The 27,061-nt window shown below is 40.6% G+C and overlaps 1 protein-coding gene across 1 annotated transcript in view; it reads left to right on the top strand.

The window, feature by feature from the left end:
* LOC114652383 (probable E3 ubiquitin-protein ligase HERC4) overlaps positions 1 to 27,061 on the top strand; it is a 101,511-nt gene that overhangs the window by 41,828 nt on the left and 32,622 nt on the right. The window contains exons 9-15 of the mRNA XM_028802755.2: positions 1,901 to 2,001; positions 5,269 to 5,328; positions 8,514 to 8,619; positions 11,479 to 11,668; positions 17,122 to 17,261; positions 22,587 to 22,700; positions 26,126 to 26,224. Coding sequence (XP_028658588.2) covers positions 1,901 to 2,001; positions 5,269 to 5,328; positions 8,514 to 8,619; positions 11,479 to 11,668; positions 17,122 to 17,261; positions 22,587 to 22,700; positions 26,126 to 26,224 — 810 coding nt within the window. The remainder of the gene's footprint in view (positions 1 to 1,900; positions 2,002 to 5,268; positions 5,329 to 8,513; positions 8,620 to 11,478; positions 11,669 to 17,121; positions 17,262 to 22,586; positions 22,701 to 26,125; positions 26,225 to 27,061) is intronic.

The following is a 27,061-nucleotide window of genomic DNA, read 5'->3' as shown; positions in this document are numbered from 1 at the left end:
TTTTCATACTCCCATTATCTCTAACCTGCTCTGCATGGGTACAGCGCCAACATTTTTGGATCTTTTAATTCTCGCGGATACGCCTCTTCATTGGGAAGAAACACTACTTTTTTTTTCCCTGATGGCAACACGAATTAGACAATCTACAAGTCTCTGACTTAAAGTTCAAATCCAAACAATATATTTGATCTCTTTTTACTGTTCCATTATTTCACCGGGTAATAATTTCTGTTTGTTTGCACTAATGCGATCTTTACTATCATTTTTTGAGACTTTCGAATTTTCGTACTTCCATGATCTCTAACCTGCTCTGCTTTTGTATTGCGCCAATGTTTTTGAATTTTTTACGACGTTCTACTTTGTCATCTTCTCTTTTTTTATCCTTTTATTTCCAGCCCCAGGCCTGGTTAAATCTCTTGGCACAAAGTCTCGTGTCATGGGACGTGAAAGATTCTTCAAGAAAAGATTTTTTTTTCATAATAGAGAGATAAACAGCCACAAAATCGATTTTTTTTCTCAAATATATTAAATAACAACAGCTTAAGCTCAGTTTAAGAAACATTAAAGACATATGCAATAATTATCATCTTATATGCTAGATATCGCTCATTTTACACTCCACTCCTGGTCCCTTCTTATTCTTATTAGCCCTGTGGCTCGCTGTTATGTATCTGTTTGAAAGTCTGTATATTTGATGTGTTCTTGTTGCTTTTGTTCATTTTGAGATATTGTCTTTCATATCTATATGTTACTTTTGGTTTTGTGATTGTATACAATTCCTTTAAGTGTAGTTTTGCTTTTTTTTGGTGGGTGGAGACACAAGGAGGCAGGGCCCGCCCCTAGGCTCTTTCAATTGGCCAAGAAGGCTGAGGAGTTGGGAATCATTGTGTTTTCTGGGTTAGATTTTCTAGACATTTGATTATAAGTCACTTTGTTTTAAAGATTCTGATTTTTGGATTTTGTGTTGGGATGAACTTGTAGGCAACTTCTTTGTGCCCCATTTTGCTCTTCTGAGCCTTTTCTTGCATTTTGCTGTTTTTATTTCTAAAGATCCTTTGTTTTCAATTTAACTACAAGCCATGGGTTTACAGTTATCCCTCCTCTTTGGTGGCTTTTGATACACTCTGTTGATGTTTGTAGTTGTTTTGCCAGCTTCAGCTGAAGTGGACGGCAGGACATTCCATTTCATGACACCTGCCTTTTGAGATCTTTATCTTTATTAATTTTTTTTTTGGTATTTCCAGGATGGATTTATACAATCTATGCAATGATCTAACCATTTCAATGATCACAATTTTATAATTATTTTTTCTTTTTAGTGTAAACTGAAAAATTTCAAGTTTTTTCCTGTTATCCTGCAACACCATCTTAGTTTCCTATGGCACTGCTGTTGTGGGGGAGTTAGAACCCCCCTTTCTCAGAACATTCTCCCATAATTCCATGGCTTGTGTGCTGCCTGTGATGTCATTGGAGCACCGGTTTAGAGGCCACTCCATATATCACCAAAAGTATCTGAGGTGTACGTATACAACTTGTGTCTTTGTTCCTTTTGACTTCCCTTTTTTATTTCTTCCACTTGTTTCTGACTACTGTTTTTTTGATCACATTACAATAAAGTGGTTTGAAAGGTAGGACTGACTTCGCCTCTGACCTCAGCTTGCCTTTTGACTATGTGCGTCTTCCAATCCCCTACATTAAAAAAATTCCTGTCAAACCCTGAGTCAGTAAACTAACAGAACACACGCCTGCATCTCTAATATGCCATAAAATGATGTCTGTGGCAACTTCTGGGGTCTTTGCTCTCAGGTTTTGTGTTGTCCTATGAGTGTTTCATCGTGCCTTTTGTCAACTGTTACCCTGTTAACCTTACAGCTTGTTTTTATATAAAAATGTCTCTTAGGGTCATCATGGAATAAAGCAGGTGATGAGGATTAATGAGACAAAACTACAGAAGTGGATGGCAGTGACATCTGGAAGTGAAGAATGGAAAGAAGCCAAAAGGTATGCGCTTGCTGTCCAAGTATTTTATCACAGCTGCCATAATAAATAGACAGATAGATAGATAGATGTGAAAGGCACTATATGATAGATAGATATGTGAAAAGCACTATATAATAGATAGATAGATAGATAGATAGATAGATAGATAGATAGATAGATAGATAGATAGATAGATAGATAGATAGATAGATAGATAGATAGATAGATATGTGATAGGCACTATATAATAGACAGATAGATAGATAGATAGATAGATATGTGAAAGGCACTATATAATAGACAGATAGATATGTGAAAGGCACTATATAATAGATAGATAGATAGATAGATAGATAGATAGATAGATAGATAGATAGATAGATAGATAGATAGATAGATAGATAGATAGATAGATAGATAGATAGATGTGAAAGGCACTATATAATAGATAGATAGATAGATAGATAGATAGATAGATAGATAGATAGATAGATAGATAGATAGATAGATAGATAGATAGATAGATAGATATGTGAAAGGCACTATATAATAGACAGATAGATATGTGAAAGGCACTATATAATAGATAGATAGATAGATAGATAGATAGATAGATAGATAGATAGATAGATAGATAGATAGATAGATAGATAGATAGATAGATAGATAGATAGATAGATATGTGAAAAGCACTATATAATAGATAAATAGATAGATAGATAGATAGATAGATAGATAGATAGATAGATAGATAGATAGATAGATAGATAGATAGATAGATAGATAGATAGATAGATAGATAGATAGATGTGAAAGGCACTATATAATAGATAGATAGATAGATATGTGAAAGGCACTATATAATAGACAGATAGATATGTTGTTTTGTCTTGGTAGAGTAATATATTGCTCTACTTTCCCCTATTGTATTATTAATATGTAGCCTTAGAATGCCTAATCTCACAGACTTACCACTGTTTATAAGGTATTATTGTATATAACTTATCCCCACCTTCCCTTCTATATCTATAACCTTAGGCAATTAGAAATAGTAAAAGACAAGCAGAAGTTAAGTTACAGTTTAAACAATGTATTAATATTATTGATAATATTCATAAATAATAACAAAATGCAAAGTACATTTGAATATGGGCAACCATACAACCTGATTAAATGATATGTAGTTCAGGTGGCACACAGTCTTCTGGTTACTTAAATGTCTCTAGTTAAGGCATCATTGATGCTCAGCTTTCAGCCACATGTCTGTTCAAAATGGCTGCTGAGCTGTGCTGTTCATTGTGTTCTCTTCAGGTTAGCAAGAAAGATGCTTCTTCATCATATGTTGGTTGGTAAGAGAGAGATACTGAGGTTAAACACATACATTTATAGATGTTCTGTCCAATCCCGAGAGCCAATAGCACATCATGGTACTTAAAGGCTTCTGACCAAACAGCCATACCTCAGACCAATGGGGGAAATAGAACATCTTAACACCTGCCACCCCCAAACCATATGTTAAAGTACACCTTAGCCCATTTGCGGGGGTAGAAATGACTTTAGCAAAGAAACACTTGCCAAACTGGTTTAAAACACACATCCCCCAAATCCTGTTGTAAAATTCAAACAGACCCATTCCTAAAGGGGGGGTGGGGGGTGGGGGAGAGACACTAAATTACACTGCTTTGTCTAAATTACAAATAAAGATATACAGTACAAAATATTCATCAAGTTATATGTAAAATCTCACATCACAACATATGTGAAAGGCACTATATAATAGATAGATAGATAGATAGATAGATAGATAGATAGATAGATAGATAGATAGATAGATAGATAGATAGATATGTGAAAGGCACTATATAATAGATAGATAGATGAAAGGCACTATATAATAGATAGATAGATAGATAGATAGATAGATAGATAGATAGATAGATAGATAGATAGATAGATAGATAGATAGATAGATAGATAGATAGATAGATAGATAGATATGTGAAAGGCACTATATAATAGATAGATAGATAGATAGATAGATAGATAGATAGATAGATAGATAGATAGATAGATAGATAGATAGATAGATAGATAGATAGATAGATAGATATGTGAAAGGCACTATATAATAGATAGATAGATAGATATGTGATAGGCACTATATAATAGATAGATAGATATGTGAAAGGCACTATATAATAGATAGATAGATAGATATGTGATAGGCACTATATAATAGATAGATAGATAGATATATGAAAGGCACTATATAATAGATAGATAGATAGATATGTGAAAGGCACTATATAATAGATAGATAGATATGTGAAAGGCACTATATAATAGATAGATAGATACAGTAGATAGATAGATATGTGAAAGGCACTATATAATAGATAGATAGATAGATATGTGAAAGGCACTATATAATAGATAGATAGATATGTGAAAGGCGCTATATAATAGATAGATAGATAGATAGATAGATAGATAGATAGATAGATTAGATAGATAGATAGATAGATAGATAGATAGATAGATAGATAGATAGATAGATAGATAGATAGATAGATAGATAGATAGATAGATAGATAGATAGATAGATAGATAGACATCTAAGGAAATACTGGAAATTAGGTTGAAATGGAGTGACCACTTGATGAAGAGAGATGATGAATTAAATGGACTGGCGGGTAACCTGCCCTTCCATTACTGTTTGCTTTGCCAGCTGGGCTGATGGTAGGCATGAGCAGCCCAATCCGCTGTTGGGGTATCTTCAACAACTTCATGTTCTTCTGGTGACTGTTGTGTCCTTCCTTACTGGTGGATCATAACTGGTCTCTAATGGGTGTGTGGGTAACACACACTGACCGCCCCTTCAATGTCTTTTCCTCTGTTGTGGTGTGCTGGGTCAGTAACATCACTTCAAAAGAGAGGGCCACCGAACTGACCAGCTACAAGATTTGAGAGGGCAGGCTCAGTTAGGGGGTCTCCTGGACCAGCCGGTGGTTTTGGTGGAGAAATAAGTACGACAAAGCTAAGGGCTGTTATGAGCGAAGCTGAATATCATCTACATGACACACTAGCGGGGGTCCTGTTCCTGCCGCGGTCCTGTCCCAGAGAAAGTGGACCCAGGGAAATAAATCAGTCAATACTTTAAGGTGAGCTGCCGAAGCCAAGCTTCCGATTTATTGAATCTGAGTCTCATTCCTTTACAGGATTTCTCGTTTTAATGAAGGTCCCTCAGAATACTCATTCCGTTTCTTTTTCTTTTTGCTTGTCCATCAGTGAGATCAGCCTCATCTTCTCATCCAGCTCCTGTCTGGTGGCAAGTTTCTTAAAAAGCAGGTATGTGAACATTTAATTAAATTCACCTTTTTCAAAGTCTGAACAGAGCTCTTCATCCGCAGCTCAATAAACCTTGCAGATTGGATCATATGGCATTTCCGCACTGTGCTTGGTGCTCAAAGAAATGTACCTTATTACTTCAATCAATCTAAACATGAAGACAAGTATCGAAAGTTAGAAAAGCAGCATGGGATTTACTACATGAATAACAATACCAGTAGAGAAAAGCATAAAAGAAAATGTGGATAGCAAAGTCCAGATATATATAGTCCTTAGAAAAAGCTTAAGAAAAAATAAAGATGTCAAGGATGAATGTCACATGCAGGTTGTTATCGAGCACTCGTTGTTGTTCAGTAGATGCTTTTCAGATGGAAACAACCGCATGTTGCCGGCGCCCTCTTCAGACGAGGCATATTTATTATAACATTCTACTGGGGGGATTGGCAACACCTGATTTCTACATATTCTGATTGGCTGGCTGGCAATGTGATGAATGAATTCACTCGTCTGTTTACCCAAACAATAAAACTTTGTGATGTTGCTTAGTATCTACTGGCATGTCTTCTTTTTCCCAGGCTGTAAACCCATTGAGCAACTTGTTGTCCCAGATGCCCGTACTTTCTCAGGCGATAAAATGGACGAAACAGCTTGAGGCATCTCCTGAATTCCTGCTCAGCTCAAACAGAAGGTCTTGTGATTGGTACAATTTAGGAAAACTGGGTGCCTTTGACGTTAACTGTCCATGCTAGTGCCCTGTGTTTAAGTTCATCTGTTGTTTTGTCTTGAACAAAATATAATGAAAGTATAGAGCAAAATTTACAGATTTTTGAACACCGTAACAGATGCATTTAAATATCTAGGAACGGTGGTAGCCCAAGATGGAGAATCAGATGTTGAGATCATCCACAGAGTGCAGTGTGCACAGAACAACTGGATGAAGATATCAGGAGTGTTGTGAGATAGAACAATTAAGGTGAAGGTTAAAGGTACATAAGATTTAGTAGTAAGGTCAGCAAAGATATATGGAGCTGAGACATGGTGGGAACAGCAGAAGATGTAGGAAATGGCAGAAATGAAAATGTTGAGATGGAAGCGTGGAGTTACAAAAAGCAACACAAGAAGAAATGAGACAATCAGACGGACAACAAAAGTGGGAGAGTAATCTAAGGAAAGAATGGAAAGTCGGTTGAAATGGTATGGACATGTGATGAGGAGAGACAGTGGAGAAGTGGGCTAAGGATGAGATTGGAAGAAAAGAGAAGGGCTTTGGAAGATCCAGGATTAAAGATAAATGGGAAGAGGAAGACAGAAGATCTGAAGTTTAATGATGATCATAATTCAGAAGTGTGCCTGCAGGGAGAGCATCTAAAAAGAGTGGAGACGTTTTAATATCTCACATCGGAGGTAGCTCAAGATGAAGAATCAGATGATGAGATAAGCCACAAAGTGCAGTGTGGATGGAACAAATGGTGGTTTGTGGGATTGGAGAATTAAGGCAAAGGTGAAAGGTCAGGTTTTTAAGATGGAAGTAAGATCAGCAATGATGCATGGAGCTGAGACATGGTGGGCAGTAAAGGGAGCCCAGCAGGAGAAGACGTTGGATATGGTAGAAACAAGAATGTTGAGATGGATGTGTGGAGTTGCAAAAACAACAGAAGAAGAAATGAGACCATCAGAGGGACAGCAACGGTAGGAAAGATATCTGAGAAAGTACAGAAATGGAGGTTCAGATGGTATGGACATGTGATGAGAAGTGCATCCACGTGAAATGCTCCTTTATGTGTGTGAGTGCCCAGGTCAACACGACTCACTTCATGCATTTATGAGGACAGTAATGTCATTCATCGTTCGCCATACTGCACTCTGGTGCCTGATTTGCCGCAGTCGACGCGCCCCATTCTGCAATCACAATGAGCTCCAGCACCTCATCATTTACAGATTTAACACTAAACATCACCACTTTTGTGTGCTTGAAAGTAGCAACTTTAGGCCGAAGTCAAAAGAACTCTTAGTGGCCATCAGTGTCAAGAACTCACTCTTGTTATGTATTGACGTATGTTGATGTGTTTTATCATTTATGTATTATTACCTTTCCTTGTCTTTATGTTATTTCTGTCAGCTTTGCATATTGTTGGCTCATTATGATGTGTGTTTTTAAGTTTACTTCTGTTCCTTGTTCTTTGTGGGTGGAGCCCCTGGAGGCGGGGCCACCCTGACATCACTGCACCTGAGCCCTCCCTTTGGCTATTTAAGTACGCTGAGAAGGCTCAGGAGCAGGAGATCATCCATTCACTGTGGAGTTTGATGAGTATTGCTATTTCTGTTGAGATATTCTGTTTTTTGTGAAATTCTTGTCCATTTTTGTTGAATTCTGATTTCTTCAGTGTTTTGGAACTTGGTTACTTATCAGGCAACCTCTTTTGCCTTTTTTCTCTGCTCTTTTGTGCCTAATTTGCTATTTGTGCCAATCTTTGATTTATATAAGTCCTTTTTTTGCCTTTTTTGTTCACATGCCAGGGGTTGATGGTTATCCTTCCTCTTGTGGGACTTTTTTATATATGAACTGCCCTGACTGAAGCCACCAGGTAGTTTTTGGGGCCTGACTGAGTTAAGATGAGCCTCATCTGTGCAGTTTAGTGGAGCTGCTGGCCTGTTTCCTGGATTATTTATGGAGGCCTCTCACTCATTCTGCTTTCATGAAGACTTCTTCTCATGACAGCTCTGCTATGAAATGGTTTCTTTTCTTTTTTTAGTCCTTTCTGGACCCATTTCAGTGATCTGACACTTGGTTTGGGTGTTTTTGGCATTGCAGATTATGATCCTGACATGTCTTTTTGTTTAGTTAGTTTCTTTAAGTTTTCATTTCTATTTAGATGTGGTTCAGCCACCATTTTGTTTTCTGTGTTGTCACTGCCCATCATAAGGGTGTGCCCGCGTTATTAGGGGCTTGTCCTCTGAGGTCATGAACTTTAAATAACAATGTAATGGGTTCAAAGGTCGGCTTAGACATTACTTCCTTATCCGAGCTCACAATAACAAACATCTCTGGTGCCAGATTACTCAGGTTCTGGATGGCATCAAGTGGCTTCTGGTACAAATCCTATATGTATGTCAAGAGATGTTTGTACATTTCAGTGCAAATAAATGAAGTGTGACAAGAAGCTTGTGGTTTGTTCCGCTTTTAGACAAAGGTCACTTTCAGAGCAGGGGGACAACTCTTACAACGTTGATCTTAAGCGTGCCAGGAAGACCTTCACGCAACTTCAGAGGAAGGACTGGATTGTCCAACAGGTGAGTGACCCAAAGCTGTCGAGGCAGAAGAGAAAGGGTGTAGTGGAGCAAAGACAAGCAGGTGAGCCGCCATGTGTGTGTGTGTCGAATAGGTGGTGGCAGCTCAGATGTGAAACGGCGTATTATTTATACATGTATAACCCTTGAGTTTGTTAACTAGAGCAAACTTTTATCATGATAGATAGATAGATAGATAGATAGATAGATAGATAGATAGATAGATAGATAGATAGATAGATAGATAGATAGATAGATAGATAGATAGATAGATAGATAGATAGATAGATAGATAGATATGAAAGGCACTATAATAAATAGATAGATAGATAGATAGATAGATAGATAGATAGATAGATAGATAGATATGAAAGGCACTATAATAGATAGATAGATATGAAAGGCACTATATGATAGATAGATAGATAGATAGATAGATAGATAGATAGATAGATAGATAGATAGATAGATAGATAGATAGATAGATAGATAGATAGATATGAAAGGCACTATATGATAGATAGATAGATAGATAGATAGATAGATAGATAGATAGATAGATAGATAGATAGATAGATAGATAGATAGATAGATAGATAGATAGATAGATAGATAGATAGTGTGGTTGGTGGCCGGCTAAATATTACGGTCCTCACCCCCAGGCCACCAGGTGGAGCTCTCACAACAACATGGACGTTCCCCGAATTCCAGCAGGGCCTCATGGACTTTGTAGTTTATATGCACAACCCTGCTGGGTACCATGGGGACCACCAGGAGTCGTTGTAAGGGGGCTGTCGGACTCTTACGTGCCCTATACCCCGGAAGTGCATCATGATCATATGACAAGAAGAAACGACGTGCTTCCAGGTTGAAGAAAGGAGCTTTTTATCCGACCCGGAAGTGTTCATGATCACATGGACAGAAGAGAGAAACACTTCTGGGTCATGGACTATATAAAGGACTCTAGGAAACCAGTACAGTGAGCTGAGCTGGGAGGAAGGGTGGCGAAGTGTCTGGGAGTGTGGAGGATTGATTATTGTATTGATTAGTGTATTGAGTAATTTATGAGTATTGTGGAGTGGAGGGTGCTTTGTGCACGTTATTGTTCAAATAAAAATAATATTTGGACTTTTACCTGGTGTTTGGCATATTGTCCGAGGGTTCAAGAGGACGACAGCGACCTCAAACTGTCACAATAGATAGATATGAAAGGCACTATAATATAGATAGATAGATAGATATGAAAGGCACTATATGATAGATAGATAGATCAATCTTTACTTGTCCCAAGGGTAACGTTTGTGTTCACAGAATTGTAGACTCATTATAGTAAACAACATCATCAAACCCCCCCACAAACACTTAGGAGAATTAAACGTATACGAAAGCTTCTGCCCTGGTTCCAGGTTAGAGAGCAGTGACGGTGAGGCATTTTAAAGACGTATTGCCATTGGTGTGAAGGAGCTCAGTGCTGTTTCTGCCCCTGAAGTCACAGAGAGGATGTGCAGCGTTGTTCACACTGGCACTCAGGTTTCTCTCCATTCTCTGCTCCACTGCTACCTCTGGCAGGTCCACAGTGCGTCCCGTAACTCAGCCCACCTTCTTAATCAGCTTAGTGACTCAGTAGGCCTCTCTTGAAGGGATGTTGATTTGTTCCTGATGCTGTTGTGATCTGAGTTTCTTATTAATTTTTTGTGACAAGTCCAGGAAATCATTTAAACAATCTCTACATCTATTCTGGGGGTTTCTTACCCGAGAATTCTAATTGTGATGTTAGTTTTTTCATAACCTCATTTGGGAAAAGCTGAACATTTTTAACATCTCTCCCCCCTCTCTGTTTTGTTTTAATTTTTAAGCATTGTTACTTTGTCAAAGTCGCATCAGCCATTGATATGACAAATGACCCACAAACCCTTGAGGGTGTGTGACATGTGATGTCATCGTCCTTTGCGTTTTTCAAATCACTTTGAGTGATTATCCACAGAGTTGGATAACAATGCTGCTCGTCAGTTATCGTTCCTTTCAGTTTTCTTTCTGGTTCCCAGACTTTCTTTCTTGATTTCTGCTTAGTGTTCTGGTGCATGAAACAGAAAATTTATTGTGCACAACCCGCTGTGCGATAACTGGATTGGGTCTAGCAAGTTAGATCTTGAATGATTTGTTGCAATTGAATGTCGCAGTTTCCATTTGAAGGTTTGTTGAGGAGAGACATTAATCACTGAGAAACATGCCAGGTCCCTCCTTTTCTAGCATCAAACAGACATCTCTGTATGCGGCTACAATCCTGCCGCCTACACCAAAATATGGCCTAAAAGAAAAAAACTAAATGGAGTGAACAATTACACTCTGTGATGACATGCTGATTTTTAATTCTTATTTCTAATGCCCACCATCTTCTTACACTGTCTGTTACCCACAACATGACTCCCAGGTGATGGATGTCTACCTGTAGATTGCCTGCTATGAGTTAACTCATATTTAGCACTCAGTATGTTAAAGAGATATTTAATAACATATTTTGAACAGTGGATGTAAGCTCCTCATTTTGAGCCTGAGTAGGCCAAAGCCTCCCTGTGGAGTCAGGAGGTCAGACTGCCTGGGTTGATGCCAATTCGAGGTAGGCTGGGAAGCCCTCCCCTGGCTTGTGGGGCCTTTAGGGGGCATCATACCCTCTTTGTTATTAAAGTCCACTCAAATCATAACACCAATACACCTTTGGCCTTCTATCACATACCCATCCATTTTCTCACCTGCTTTAAGATTTCTGATTACAGAAGCGGCCCATTCAGAGGTTGGATGTCTCATCTTGGAGGGGAATATCTTTGTCCTTCAGACCCTAATGTTGTTCTTTTTCTCTTGCAGATGGCTTCAGCCCTATGCGATAAGCTGATTCCAGGTCTCCAGGGGTTGTCTCAAATGTCCGAGGCTCTTGAGGTCTACCTATTGTTTCCTGAGTGCTCCTTATTTCACGAGGAAGGCAATGTCACAAAATTGGTTTCTCATGTAGCAGCATCCCTGGCCCGAATGAATCTCTCGTCGATGAAGACTCTCAGTAAGTGACAGAGTGACGTCCACATTTCACATTCAATCAGAAATGAAGGGACGGCTGATTTTGCTTCATGAGCAGCCATGCCAGTCACATGAGGTGGCCGTGACCCTTACTTCCCTGACAATTCACCCAGGAATGGGAGGGTGGCCAGTTGGCCGAGGTCTCTAGGACTCTGACTGTGCCTGACTTTGTCTGCTGTAACTGACCACGGACCTCCCCAGAGGTTTGCTGTTGACTGTTTTTGTTTTCCTCTCCTCTGTTGACTTAATCATAATGTTACTGGTCAGGCATTGCCGGGTTCCATTCGTGTTAATTCGTTTCAAACAACAACAACAACATTTATTTCTAGAGCACGTTTTCATGCAAATGATGAAGAAAGAGAAAAAAGACAAAATATAAAAATAAAATTAGGTAATACTAATTAGCAAAGAATAACAGTAAGGTCCAATGGCCAGGGAGGACAGAAAAAACAAAAAATAAAAACAAAATCTGCAGGGGTTCCAAGGCCACAAGACCACCCAGCCCCCTCTAGGCATTCTACCTAACATCAGTGACCTCAATCAGTCCTCATGATATTCAGGCTCCAGAATTTGATGATGATGGTCATGTGGACATCTGGCCTTCAATCCATCAATGGAGGGACATTACGGTGCTTTGATCAGGTGGTGGTGGCGCAGAAAACCAGAAAAAGAACAACAGAGAAAGTAGGGGTGAGTACAGATTGTGGAGCTACCATGAATGATATTGATAATTAAATGCATATACAGAATATCAGGGTTACACTAAAATGAAGCTCTGAGGACGCCATCTTAACATCATGGGTTTTTAGCAGTTTTTTTTAAAGTACTCCACCGTATTAGCCTGGCAAATTTCCATCAGTAAACTCGTATTCCAGATTTGAGGTGCCTAACAGCAGAAGGCCGCCTCACCACTTCGTACAAGTTTAGGTCTTGGAATTCTAAGCAGACCCTCATTTGAAGATCTAAGGTTATGATTTGGAGTGTAAGATGACAGGTATTCTGAGATATATGATGGAGCAGATTATTGAAGGCTTTGTAAACCATCAGCAGGATTTTAAAGTCAGTTCTAAATGGCACCGGTAACCAGTGTAGTGACACTAAGACTGGTGTGATCTGCTCGGATTTTCTTTTTCTTGTTAAGATTCTGAAGGCTCCATTCTGCACTCGATGTAACTGATTGATGTCTTTTTTGGGTGGTCCTGAGAGGAGTGCGTTGCGGTAATCTAGCCAACTGAAAACAAAAGCGTGAACTCATTTATCAGCATCCTGAAAAGCTATAAGAGGTCTAACTTTTGTTATATTTCATAAGTGAAAAAATGCTGTCCTAGTAACCTGATTAATATGTGATTTAAAATTCAGATCAGAGTCAATAGTTACCCCTAAATTCTTTACCTCCATCTTGACTTTTAGATAGATAGATAGATAGATAGATAGATAGATAGATAGATAGATAGATAGATAGATAGATAGATAGATAGATAGATAGATAGATAGATAGATAGATAGATAGATAGCATAGTCAGCAGGATTAGATAGATAGATAGATAGATAGATAGATAGATAGATAGATAGATAGATAGATAGATAGATAGATAGATAGATAGATAGATAGATAGATAGATAGATAGATAGATAGATAGCGTAGTTGGCAAGATTAGATAGATAGATAGATAGATAGATAGATAGATAGATAGATAGATAGATAGATAGATAGATAGATAGATAGATAGATAGATAGATAGCGTAGTCGGCAAGATTAGATAGATAGATAGATAGATAGATAGATAGATAGATAGATAGATAGATAGATAGATAGATAGATAGATAGCGTAGTCGGCAAGATTAGATAGATAGATAGATAGATAGATAGATAGATAGATAGATAGATAGATAGATAGATAGATAGATAGATAGATAGATAGATAGATAGATAGATAGATAGATACTTTATTAATGCCAATGGGAAATTCCCATACTCCAGCAGCAGCATACTGATAAAGAAAATATTAAATTAAAGAGTGATAACAACAACAACAACATTTATTTATATAGCACATTTTCATACAAAAAGTAGCTCAAAGTGCTTTACATAATGAAGAAAAGAAGAATAAAAGACAAATAAGAAATTAAAATAAGACAACCTTAGTTAACATAAAAAGGAGTAAGGTCCGATGGCCAGGGTGGACAGAAAAAACAAAAAAAAACTCCAGAAGGCTGGAGAAAAAAATAAAATCTGTAGGGGTTCCAGGCCACGAGACCGCCCAGTCCCCTTTGGGCATTCTACCTAACATAAATGAAATAGTCCTCTTTGTAGTTAGGGTTCTCACGGAGTCACTTGATGCTGATGGTTATACAGACTTCTGGCTTTTAATCCATCCATCATTGTTGGATAACAATGCAGGGATACAGACAGACAATAACTTTGAATAATGTTAACGATGTATCAGGTTTATTTCTAATACCCTCATTATATCCATTTTTTCCAATCACTAAAATTTCTGTTTTCTCCTTATTTAGTTTGAGAAAATGACTACTCATCCATTCAGAAACACAAGTAAGACATTGGGGGTCAGTGAGACAAGAGATTCGGGGTCATCAGGCGCTATTGATAAATACAGCTGTGTGTCGTCAGCAGAGCTGTGGGAGCTCACGTTATGCCTTGACATAATCGGACCTCATGGAAGCACTTTGTGGGCTGTCTGTTTTAACAAACCTGTGTCTTTATGTGTCCTCGTTATGTCATTTGTAAAGTGAAAGGCGCTATACAAGAAAAAAAAACTGAGAAAAAAACACCCTGAACTTCCGTCAGCTCATCTATTATAGGCAGCGGACAAAGGGCTGGGCCACCAAACTCACTTTATAGACACCCCTAGGGCATTGTGGGACTAAACTGGTATACTGGTCAAATGCCATTAGCATGAACTCTGTTTTAATGAAGTCCTCGTTTTAACGAATTTCTTTTTGGTCCTGGCCAATTTCCTATAGAACTAATGCTAAAGACAAAAATCTCATTACAGCAAAGTCCATTTTATATTCAAAATTCATTACAACAAAGTCATTCATCATAAAAAAAACATCAAAACACACGTATTTCTTCTGTTCTTGGCCAAAATTGTGATTCAGGAAGAGTCAATTAGATGGCATGTTTGTGTCACTTGGCAGGGCGGCCTTAACAGCATTATATAGCAGTGCACTGAGACCCCTACCTACACAACCACTCAGCAAGTCACAACATACACAGATTAGCATGGGGCCCCCTGGCAACTGCCCAGCGTGCCCCTGCCCTGTCACTCGGTTACTACAGCAGACCAGAGGCATTGTGGGCGTATCTAGGGGGCGGGATAACCGTCAATCAAATTTGACTTCTGTGGTGCTTGTGTCGCTCGACTCCATCGCTTATTTCCGGGTTTCTCGAGGTCTGCTGTGACTTTACAGACCCCATTGAGCAGACTGAGAATTCTCTCTTGGCTCTCCCTTCAGAAAAGTGCCAACTTCTGGGCTTCCCTCAGGTTTCTGCTACTCGCCAGTTTTCAACGTTTTTCATATTTTTATCGAATGCACACCGTAATCTTTTTGTTGTATTTACAATGCAATACAATGCAATTTATTTTTTCATTGCCCAAACTCAAACCAGGAATGCCACAATGAGCTTTAACAGGCTCTGACAGCCCCCCAGCCTTGACTCTCTTAAGAAGATGAAAAAAAACTTCCATTCGCAGAAGACACATTTGGTGGAAACCACGGATATCATTTGACCAGAAGTACCTGATAGCCACTCTAAAGGATGGTGGCAAAAATGTTTTGGTTTGGGGCTGCTTTGCCGTTTCATATCCTGGGCAGCTCACCACCACAGAATCCACCAGGAGGTCTTCATTGTACCATCGGGGACAACGTGAGGCCATCTGTCAAAAGATTGAAGCTCACTTGGGAAGTAGGTGTGGTAACACGACCACCATACCAGTAAATCCACCAAGGAATTGCTGAAAAGAAAGAAATGGAAGGTTCTGGAACAACCAATTCAAAGCCCGCATCTGAATTCCATCACGGTACGGTGGGGAGATTTGAAAGAGGTTGTGCCAGCAGGTCACCCCTCAAACATCACAGAGCTGAAAGGATTCTGCTTCAAGGAGTGGGAAAAAAAATTTCTGCCAGTCAATGTCGGCAGTTAGAGGAAACACCAACTTGAGGGAGGCAATGCCAGCTATGAGAGCCAAGAGTGGACTTACTTTATTCACAGACAGAAATGGCACATTTGTTCATTATTATTGTTATGTACATTAGTCAAATTTTAATTTTGTTTTGATTCAATTACATCACCTTTTTTAAAGATGCTGTTTAAATGAAGATCAGATCTTGACATGTTCACATACGTTCATTCATTCATTTTTCACCACTTATCCAGAACCGAGTCACAGGGGCAACAGTCTTAGCGGTGACATCCACTTGTCCCTTTCCACAGCCACACTTGCCAACTCATTCTGTGGGAACCCAAGGCGTTCCACTGCATCTGGGTTATATAAACCTCCCAGAGAGTCCAGGGTCTTCCCCGGGATCTTCTCCCAGCTAGTCGTGCCCATAAAAACTGGAAAGGTATCCGTGTCACATACCTGAACCACCTCAGTAGGCTCCTCTCGATGTGAAGGGTCAGTGGCTCTACTCTGAGCCTCTCCTGGATGTCTGTGCTCCTCATCCTATTTCTAAGAGAGAGCCTTGCCACCCTGTGGAGAAAGCTCATGTCGGCCACTTGTGCCTTTTCATTCATCACCCAAAGCTTATGACTGTAGGTGAGTATAGAGACGTAGATCAAAAGGTAGTTCAAGAGCTTTGTCTTCTGGCTCAGCTCCTTCTTTATCACTATGGATTGGTGTAGGGACTGCATATTGGTACTCGCCGCCCTGATCTGTCTGTAATCTCACCTTTCTAATTTCCTTTTCACTCACTAAACAAGACCCCAAGACTCCTAAAGTCCTTCACTTGTGGCTGTTACTCACCTCCCACTCAGAGAGGACAGTCCACTTTTTTCTTATTGAGGACCACGGCCTCAGATTTGGAGGTGCTGGTCACGGCCGCGTCACACTCGCTCACAAACTGCCCCAATGCATGTTAGACTTCACCGCCCGATGAAGCCACCAGGACCACGTCATCTGCAAAAAAACGCAAATTCTAAGGCCACCAAACTGGAAAGGACAACTGGACTTCAGGTATGTTAAAAATAAATAAACAATAATATCATGGGGTGTACTCCAATAACACTTATTATTTTACCAGACCACTAGACTTGGCCAAAAAATTTTTTGAGGAGGTAAACGTTAAGAAACTGTGGAAGTAGAAGACCGTGAAACAGGTGGTGGTGATGCCACCCACACCACGGGCAGCTCTTTTATGTGCCATCCTGCTGGAATGCATAGCCTTATCGATGCTTTGTTTTCTTTACAGGGAGTTGGTGGTCCGTCCTCCAAGCCTCCTATCTGAACAAGAACATTCAGATGTTCAAGAGTGTCATCTCATTTTCGTTGAAGTCACACTATGACAACTTCATAAAGGACGCCCTTGTGACCTTGAAGCAGATATATAAGGTATGTAAAGTCTTGAGCTTCTCTAAATGCAAGGGATGATGGGCCCACCCTAAAGTCAAAGCTTTCCTGCTTGTCTAGGTTTATGAAACAATGGAAATACTGAAGTAGGATGAATGAAACCCATAAAATGAATCTCCTGATCTCATTCTGTTGTGTCCCGTTCCCTCAGTTGTGTTCTGAGTCTGATGGCACGGGTCTTTATCTTGAATTGGGACTCTCAGGTGCTGCGGCCCTTAGGGCTGAGGTTACCTGAGAGGATCGTAGGAGACTCTTACTTGACACTGTGGCAGTTTCACTCTTCTTGACCCATTTCTTCCTTAGGAATTGCTGTTCTAGTTTTGTGCCTCTCCTTTCTTTATAGACATTTACTGTTTTAGTACAATTCCCAAGGAGTAATTCTGAGGCGCTTGATAATAAGGTAGGATGTCGCTCAAAACTGATGCCACTTCGTAACAACATCAAGAATAATACTGTAATGAGCTCCGAGATGGAAAGATCTAGACATACACACTAAATGAGAATTCAAACCGTGTTGATTTGTCTATTTCACAAAGAATGACCCACAGCAGCCCCTCCAGAAGGACCACCTTCTTACTGTTACGGTCACGGGAATGCATCATAACGTAGCCGTGGCTCTTCCTGCGTGGACTCTGAAGTTGTGTTCGCTCTTCCAGAGTCACATGGCCTGCTTCTCTTTGTGATCCCCCCCCCCCCCCCCCCTTCTCTTCTTCGAGGTTCTGTCTACCGAACATCCTACGAGTCTCCACCTGCCTTCTTGAATCTTTCCAGGATTGTAAAGTGCAAATGATTCCAGCATTCAGGGTACCTGTGTGACATTTGGTGGTCAGTCACCCATTCCGCCCCTCTTATCTTAATGGTTACACATTGTGTTACTTTGACGACAGTAAACAAAAACTCCATACGAGACAATAGCGGTGTTGAGGTAAGATGTAAGATGTAAGAAAACCCACTCCTGAGATCACTCACACAATCACAGCCAAATTTAGGAACACGTAGAACACCTGACAGCCACTTCAGCCAAGATAGGCCTGAATATCAGCAAGAAGGAGACCAAGTCCATGGGGATCAACAGCATGTAGTGGTCCGGTGTCGCTCAGATTCACACCGTCGATAGGACAGTGATTTATTTATTTATTTATTTTGCTGGGGATTCCAGGAACGCACCCAGCCTTGGCCCGACCCGCACTCTCTCACGGACAGAGACATGAAACAAATAAATGAATGAATAAATATACATCCATCCATTATCCAACCTGCTATATCCTAACTACAGGGTCACGGGGATGAATAAATATATTAAATTAAAATTAAATGTAAAATATGAAGTTTGTCCTACCGTTTCTGAAGCGTTTCGTGTTGTGTTGCGTGGGAGTAGACGGCAGCGCGAGACAAAACTTGAATCCAATAAAAACAGTAATGCAGGACCACCACGTAATTAATATCCACACAGGCAAACGGTGAGAGCGAAGACAAACAAACAGCGGTGCTCCTTCTCTGTTCAGCTGGTCCTCTTTTAAAGTTCCTGCCAGCCCTTCTTGTCCCACAGCACCCGTTGTAGACATCCAGTGAGGGCCATACCCTTCAGGGCAGCTGGGAAATGAAGTCCATCAAAGCATTGAGAACACATGGAGCATAGGTCACACTTTTATGAGGGTTCCATTACATACTTGAGAAGCTTTGTGGATAAACAGGGAGGTACAGACAGAGATGTCACCACTAGAATGGGGACGGCAAGAGTGCATCACTGAATAATATTTGGTCCTCCAGAGAAATATGGACGAACAGCAACAAAACTGAGGATCTTCAACTCTAATGTCAAAGCAAGTTCTATGGTATACTGAAGAAACATGAAGAATGACCAAAAGCATGCAACTCAGGAGAAAGTGGAGGTGCTTTGAACATACCCTCAAAAAACATTACTCGGCAGACTCTGACCTGGAATCTTCAGACCAAGAAACACCTGGAATTGAGACATCAAACAGTATGGCACCATCTGGAAAGAGGCAGAGAAGATGGGCCAGAGGTGGATGAAGCTCGCTTTTGAGGTGTGTAGAAGGAATGGGGCTGCAAGGCTCTGGAAGAAAGGGACAGTGTTATAGTACTTGTGACTGTGGGTGTCAGTACTTTGGAAACTGCTCTGGACACCTTTCCCTAAATAAAGGGGCTATCATTGGATAGAACTGGTGTCTCGGCCTGTTTGTGTCGGTTCGGGGTGGCAGGTGCACCCCTGGCTTCCACAATAACTATAAATCAAGTATATATATATAGGTTTGTGGCAGTGACGTGATCCCTATATATCGTGATGGGAAAATAATTTGAAAAAATCGAGTCATCTTCAGACGGCTCATCCTATACTCTCCCAAGATGGCGGTTTAAGTAGGACACTCATAGAAGAGGCGGGTTCAGTAGATCTGATACTGGAGGTGATGTCACTGGAGGCCCATCTGTCAATCATTCTTTCTGCAGAACGGAGATAGAAGAGAGGCATTAGATGACAGCGCCAACCCCTGGTTCAGAGGGTAATTACTATCAACTGAGCCCTGAGGGCAGCACGGTGGCGCAGTGGGTAGCGCTGCTGCCTCACAGTTAGGAGACCCGGGTTTGCTTCCTGGGTCCTCCCTGCGTAGAGATTGCATGTTCTCCCCGTGTCTGCGTGGGTTTCCTCCTGGTGCTCTGGTTTCCTCCCACAGTCCAAAGACATGCAGGTTAGGTGGATTGGCGATTCAAAATTGTCCCTGGTGTGTGCTTGGTGTGTGGGTGTGTGTGTCCTGCGGTGGGTTGGTGCCCTGCCCAGGATTAGTTCCTGCCTTGCGCCCTGTGTTGGCTGGGATTGGCTCCAGCAGACCCCCATAACCCTGTGTTTGGATTCAGCGGGTTGGAAAATGGATAGATGGATGATTCCTGAGGTTGTCTCCCAATCACATTTGGATGACTGTATATAATCTTAGATAAACTTACTGATAATCGGCAATGTCAAAGCTGGAGGTCGTCCTGGGTGGCCTTCTGTTTACGGCCGTATAGCTATAATGGCCTGAGTTACATTCTCCGACATACAGATGAATTGGTCTCTCTGTCTCTTTCTGATGTGTCTCAGTCTCTGACGTCATCCTTCTCCTTCGGTCCCTCAGACAAGCCACATTTATGTTAAAATCGCACATGGGGACTCCAGGATGTGTGACATTACACATATGTGTAAAATAAGGACACAAACACCATCAAAGGTTTGGGGGACCACCCCCGTATGCTGTAGAGCAGTTGAAAAGTAATAACGTCTTTACAGACTTGAGTTCAAAACGGAACTGAGAAAAATGACAAAATGGTGGTTGTATATGTATAGTCAGTGGCAGGACGTGATGTCATGGGTGAATGGTGCTCTGGAACCGGAAATGGCATCAGGAGGAGGCGGGGTCTTGACGACTGGAACCAGAAGAGTTGCTTAAGTTGAGGATTCGTTGGTTATTCTGCAGGGAGAGAGGAGAAAGAGTTGGAGGGCAGCGCCAACCCCTGGTTCAGTGGCTAAATGGCATCTATTTGAGCCTGTCTCCCAAACGCACATGTGTGACAAACAGCTCTGCCCAAAAGCTTTAGTCCTACTCGTATCTACACCATCTCTTAGTGTCTCCATTTTTTTAACGTTAAATTATAAACTGACTATTTTAGACTAAAAGCTCCATAAATCCCCTGGATAACAAAACAGGCTTGTACAAGTTATACAGTAAATTACTGTTGCAATACAGAAAGAATGTGTGAATGTATTTGGGTCATAAATGTTTAGTCCACAAGAGAGGACACTTTCAATGTTAATGGCCTCTGCACGTGAGTTAGATAAATTGCCTTAAGGGTCCGGTAAATTCCTTTATAGCTCATCATGGTACACTTGAGCAAAATGAATACCGGGTGAGCCAAAAAGAAGTACCACGATTCAAACGTTTATTCTACAAAAATGCTACGAGACATAATCAATTTCATTACGACACAAGAAAGGGCATATGAAGTAGATTTTTTTTCACTGTTTTTTAAAAATGATGTCTTCAAGGTGGCGGCCATCATTAGTGATGCACTCTTCGAGACGATTTATGAACAACTCACATGACTCATTCAGCCATTTCAAGGGGAATAGCGCAGATTTTGTGGCAAGTAGCATCCTGGAGGGCTTCAAGGTTTTGAGGTCGGTGTGTGTAAACCTTTGACTTGAGATAAGAAATCGCACGGAGTGAGATCAGGCGAATGTGAAGGCCACCTGACATCACCATACAGGGAGGTCAGCTTCTCCAGAAACATCTTGCATGGATCTCTGCGCCGTATGAGCTGTTGCTCCAGGCATCCACCACATCTGTTTCTTCCAGTTCTCTAGCATTTCAATGTAACGTTCTGAAGTGGCGGTGACCGTTGCTCCCCTCCTAAGGGCCTACAATTCCAAATTCTGCAACGGTGCACCAAACTGTGTGGGGGTCTCTGATGAAGTTCACGAGGGTTGATTTCAGTGAACGTTTTGCTTATTTACGCAACCATTCAAATGGAGATGTGCCTCGTGGCTGCACACGACGATGGCGGTTTGCAGAGTGTTGGCGCACAACTCCCTACGGCTCTCCCAGTCTCTCTCAGTGAGTTCCTGCGCTGCCATCATTTTGTGAGGATGGATATTAAGGTCCTCGTGCAAAATCAAAGATGTGTTGGAAATGCCTAAGGCAGAAGCTCGTTGAATATCTAGGAGACTGCAAAATGGATGCCCTTACAGCTTGGATGTTTTCAGGCGTTCATACAGTCCGAGGACGGCCAGGAGATGTTCTGTTCAATGTTGCACCCGTCTGTCTAAATTTAGAATTGGGACGTCACCGTTAGGAGGAATGCTGAAGTGCGTTCGGAAGGCGTGTTGCGTAGTGATGATGGATTTGTCGTTTTTGAAGAACACTTCGACAGTGAAAGCAATGGCGTGCACCCAACCAAGGCATGTGGACCACCCCAATCCAATGACCTTGAGAAATGGGGTACTTCATTTTGGTTCACCCTGTATAAGCAATCTGACCGTTTTATTCTTCAGCAGACCTTTCTCATAAATATCTCCTTCAGTTTTTTCCGTGTCACAATATTAAGTATCTATAAAAGTCCAATGAGGACAACGGTAACAAACAGCATGAGCAGAGCATTAAACGTGTCGCCGCGTCACAAGTGAACGTTTTTTTGAGTTCCAGAGGTTTCTTCTCTCAGTTGATGTTCCTATCAGAGAAATTTATAAAAACTCGACTCTCAGGGTGATTTGTACGACTTACTGACATCTTTCCTCCTCTGACCATTACCTTGCAGGCTAATGAAAAAGCTGAGTTCACCGTCCCAGTGGAGAATTTCTACATCAAGGAAATCGCTGTGGTCAATCTTCATTACGAATTGTTCAAGTGGAGGCATTCTGCCCAACTGGAGGTACTGACTGTGTGTGGCTGTTTAGTTCCAACTGCAGGACAGGAGGGTGAAGCCTTCAGTTTTGGGAACAAGCAAAGATGGGAGCTGCTTTGGTCAAGTCTACACGGTGTAGTGAATGTGGGAATGGATTGGCATGGATTGGCAGGAGGCCAGAGCAGTGAATATTCCTGGAGAGAGCCAGGAGCTGGACATGCCATACCAAGAGGGATAGAGTGGCAACCCAGTGGGAGTCAACAAAAAGCTCCTTGCCCAGTTGGGAGGCCAGAGTAGTGGACGGTTTTTGGTGTTTAAGCATACCAGGACTGAACGCAACCTGCAATGCGCTGGGTGTTTTCTCTGCATACCCAGATCCTCAATCACAGGGTGTGCTGGGAGTTGTAGTCCCATGGGGTAGTCCTGTAGGGTTCCATGGGTGCTGCCGAGGGGTGCTACAGGGCATGTGAGGTTTCAGCCTGACTTGGAAGTGCTTCTTAGGTACAATGCTGGTGGCACCAGATGTCCTCCAGGGTATGGTATAAATGAGGTAATGCTGCCTTGTTTTGAACCCTTGTTGGGCTTGGGCACGTGTCCAGAGCTCTGGGGCTCCCCCTTTTGGTCACAAAGAGAACTTACCAGAAAATAAAAAGTAAGGAATCAGTCACGTTAACGGTGGAGCTGTCCAATTCACTGCTTTCACTGAGGAGCTGCAGCCCCATTGTGTGGCGTAGATGAATTCACAGCAGGTCCTGCCATTAAAGGAGTTTCCTCCTCTGACCCCTCATCACACCCTGGGCTGTCGATGACTCCCAAGGTCCCTGGGGACACACTGTGGGTTAAAAGTCCATGCAGCTGGCTGCTCTCCAAGATGACTTCTAAGATGAGACAGACACAATCTCCACCTGCCAAGAGCAAACTGCAGGACAACGGGAGAGATATGAGGAGGACAAGGGGGAACACTGGTCATCAGGTGTGTCCACAGGATGGGCTTGGTCCCCAGAATGCCGAGTCAGATTAAGATGGTTTCAGAATAGTGACCAATGAATTAATTCAGAGGCTGATTAATAACTCAACAATTACCTGCTAATTAGCCAATATGTCTGATTAGTCATCAATTAAGTAATTAATCGATGAAAGTAGCCAGGAAATGGATTACCTGTCTAATGGAAAGGTCAATAAATTATCCAACTAGTTAATTCATTGACTGATAAGCTGATTAATAAGTAAATGTTCATCCACTTATTCACCAGTTAGTTGCTTAGCTTTTAATTAATTAGGTTAAATTAGCCAAGTAGTTCATTATCTGTCTACTTGAATGCTCATTAATTTAGCCAACTAATCAATCCATTTATTAATGAGCTGATTCATAACTCAACAAATGCCCACTTCTAAGGAAATTAGTCTCTTTAGTCCTTGGTTAGTCAATGAATTAATTAAATAACTAACTAATGAATTACCTCATTAATTAAATGATTAGCAGATTATCAAATAACTCAGTAATTACTCACTAATTAGCCAATATGTCTGTTCAGTAATTAATAAGTAGTCAAGTAGTTCATTATCTGTCTAATTGAATGGTTAGTAATTTAGGCAATTAATTAATTAATTAATTGACCAACTGATTATTAACTCAAGGATTTCCCACCAATTTGCACACACATCTGTTCAGTAGTCAAGTAAGTAATTAATACATTAATGTGGCCAAGTAATTAATTCCCTAATTGACTGGTTGGCAAATTATCCAACTAATCGATTAATCTACTAATGAGTTGATTTAAAACTCAGTGATTGTCCACTACTTAGCAAATGAGTCTCTTTAATCCTGTATTAGTTAATTGATTGATGACTTAAGCAGCTAATGAATTACCTCATAAATGAAATGATTAGCAGATTATCCAATAACTCAATGATTAGCCACCAAAGAGCCAATAAGACTATTTAGTCATCAATTAAGTAATTCTTGAATTAAAGTAGCCAAGAAGTTAGTTACCTGTCTAGTGGAATGGTCAATAAATTATGCATCTAATCAATTAATGTATTCATGAGCTGATCAATAACTCAGTGATTATCCACTAATTAACCAGTTAGTCTCTTTGGATTTTAATTAATTAACTGATAAATGAAAGTAGGCAAGCAATTAATTACCTGTCTAACTCAATGGTCAGTTTAGTATCCCATTGCTTAATTTACTGATCAATAACTCAATGATTCCAAAGAAGTAGCACACAAGTATATTTAGTAATCAATAAAGTAATTAATACATTAAAGTAGCCAGGTAACAAATCACCTGTCTAATTGACAAGTCAGTAAATTAACCAATTAATCAATGTAGTGCGAAGTCAAGCAAAATGACACCTAACTAAAAAGATTAGTACCCCAATTAATCAATTTATTGATGAACTGATTTATAACCCAATGGATGCCCACTGTTTAGTTAGTCCTTGTGTAGTTAATTAATTAAGTAACCAGCTAATTAATTACCTATTTAATTGAACGGTTAGGAGATTATACCAATTATCCAATAACTTAATGATTACCCACTATTTAATCTTCAACTAATTACTCCATGAATTAAAGTAGCCAAGTAATTAATGACCTTCCTAATTAAACAGCCAATTAAATGCTTTGTAGGTTCACTTCCCAGGTCATCTCCTTGAGTAGTGAGACAAGCGCAATATCAACGTAAAGAATTATTATTATTATTATTATCATTATTAAAACATCCAACGACTTCATTCAGTCCTTGACCAGCTGATTAATAATTCAATGATCACCCCAGGATTAGCACACAAGTCTATTTAGTGATCAGTTACTGTAAGTAATTAATAAATGAAAGTAACCAAGTAGTTAATTACCTGTCTGGTTGAATGTTCAGTAAATTAATCAATTAATTCATAGACAGCCTGAGGAATAATAACTTAACGATTATCTACTAAGTAGCCAATGAATGATTTAGTCCCTGGGTCATTAATTGATTGATTGATGAATTAAGCCGCCGATTCATTAAACACAGTTGATCCAATTAGTTGAGGCTTTGATTGGCCGGCAGGATATACACCCAGTGATTTAACCTGATAGTTCATTGGTTAGTTAACTGTTTTAATTTAACCAGTAGGTGGAGTAACTAATTAATGAATACATTATCTTTGCAATTGAATTCACGCCGGTGTGTTTTTAGTTGGTTAAAACTATCAAAGATCGACATTCTCTTTTTCCAGTTAAATCAACGACCGCCCCTTTGTAATGCAAGGTTTTTCAGCAGAGGACGCCCGTTCTTTATCTTCGGTACTCCCCTCAGTCCAGAGCTGATATGTCCCTACAGCAACTCACCCACCTGAACCCACATTTCTACCAAGGGGTCCGTGTTGTCTTCAGATGATCTTTGTCATTGCTGTTCTGCTGTCACCAACGTGCAATGAAGTGACATTTGAAATGTTCTCTCTTCTTAGGATGTCAAGATGGAGCCGGTCATATTCTGCCATTTCCCTTTTGTCTTCGATTTACAGACCAAAATTCAGCTGTTTCTACAGGACTCTTGCCTTCAGAAGGTAAAACTGGAGAGAGATTTTGGGATATGTGATTAATAAAACCCCTTATTCTGTTTTCATTTGACTGCTGAGGACCTCACATTGGATGTTTCTGTGTCCAAGTTCAGGTCGTCAGCGGTCCCCGACCGCACCGCCTCGTCTCAGTCAGCATATTAGGGATTACATCAGGCCTGGCATTGCATACAAGAGCTGCTCCCTGCTGTCGTGACTCAGGAGTCCCAAAAGCACAAGTTCAAAAGCACTTTCAGTAATTGACCACTAGAGGGGGAAAATACCATCAAAAACCCCAACTAGAAACCCAAAGGGCCGAGAAAATTCTTTATAAAACTAAAAGGTTTATTTAATCAAAAACCCTGTCCAATACAAAAGCTCCGAAGAGCACAAAGAATTGCCTGAAAAGGCAAAACAATCCACAGTGCACCAAGTCCCAGTACTAACTCCGGAGGCCAAGTCAAAAACAAGCAGAGGTTCAAAAATCCAGAACATCAAAAAGCAAAACAACGGCAGTGAGAATCACAATAAACTCTCCACTCCGTCAGCGCATCTGAAATGAACCACCAGGAACTGTGGAAGACACTCCCATAAATAGGATGGAGGGAGGGCGGTTCCTGGTGGTGATTGGCAGGTGGCCCCACCCCTTAGGGGACCACCCACAAAACACGAGGGACCTAACCTAGGTCATTACCACTAACAAACAAACACAACGAAAAACGAACATAAATACAAGTTAAAGGCAAACAAGAAATATAACTGTGAACCCCAGCGAGGGGGGGACATGCTGGCTGAAATGTGACACCTGCAGGTCTATCTGCCCTTGTTTGGATGCCATGTGCCATG

Source organism: Erpetoichthys calabaricus, chromosome 5 (genome assembly GCF_900747795.2).
Source record: "Erpetoichthys calabaricus chromosome 5, fErpCal1.3, whole genome shotgun sequence".
NCBI lineage: Eukaryota > Metazoa > Chordata > Cladistia > Polypteriformes > Polypteridae > Erpetoichthys > Erpetoichthys calabaricus.
The sequence above is the reverse complement of the archived record's forward strand: the minus strand, read 5'-3'. Positions and strand labels throughout refer to the sequence as shown.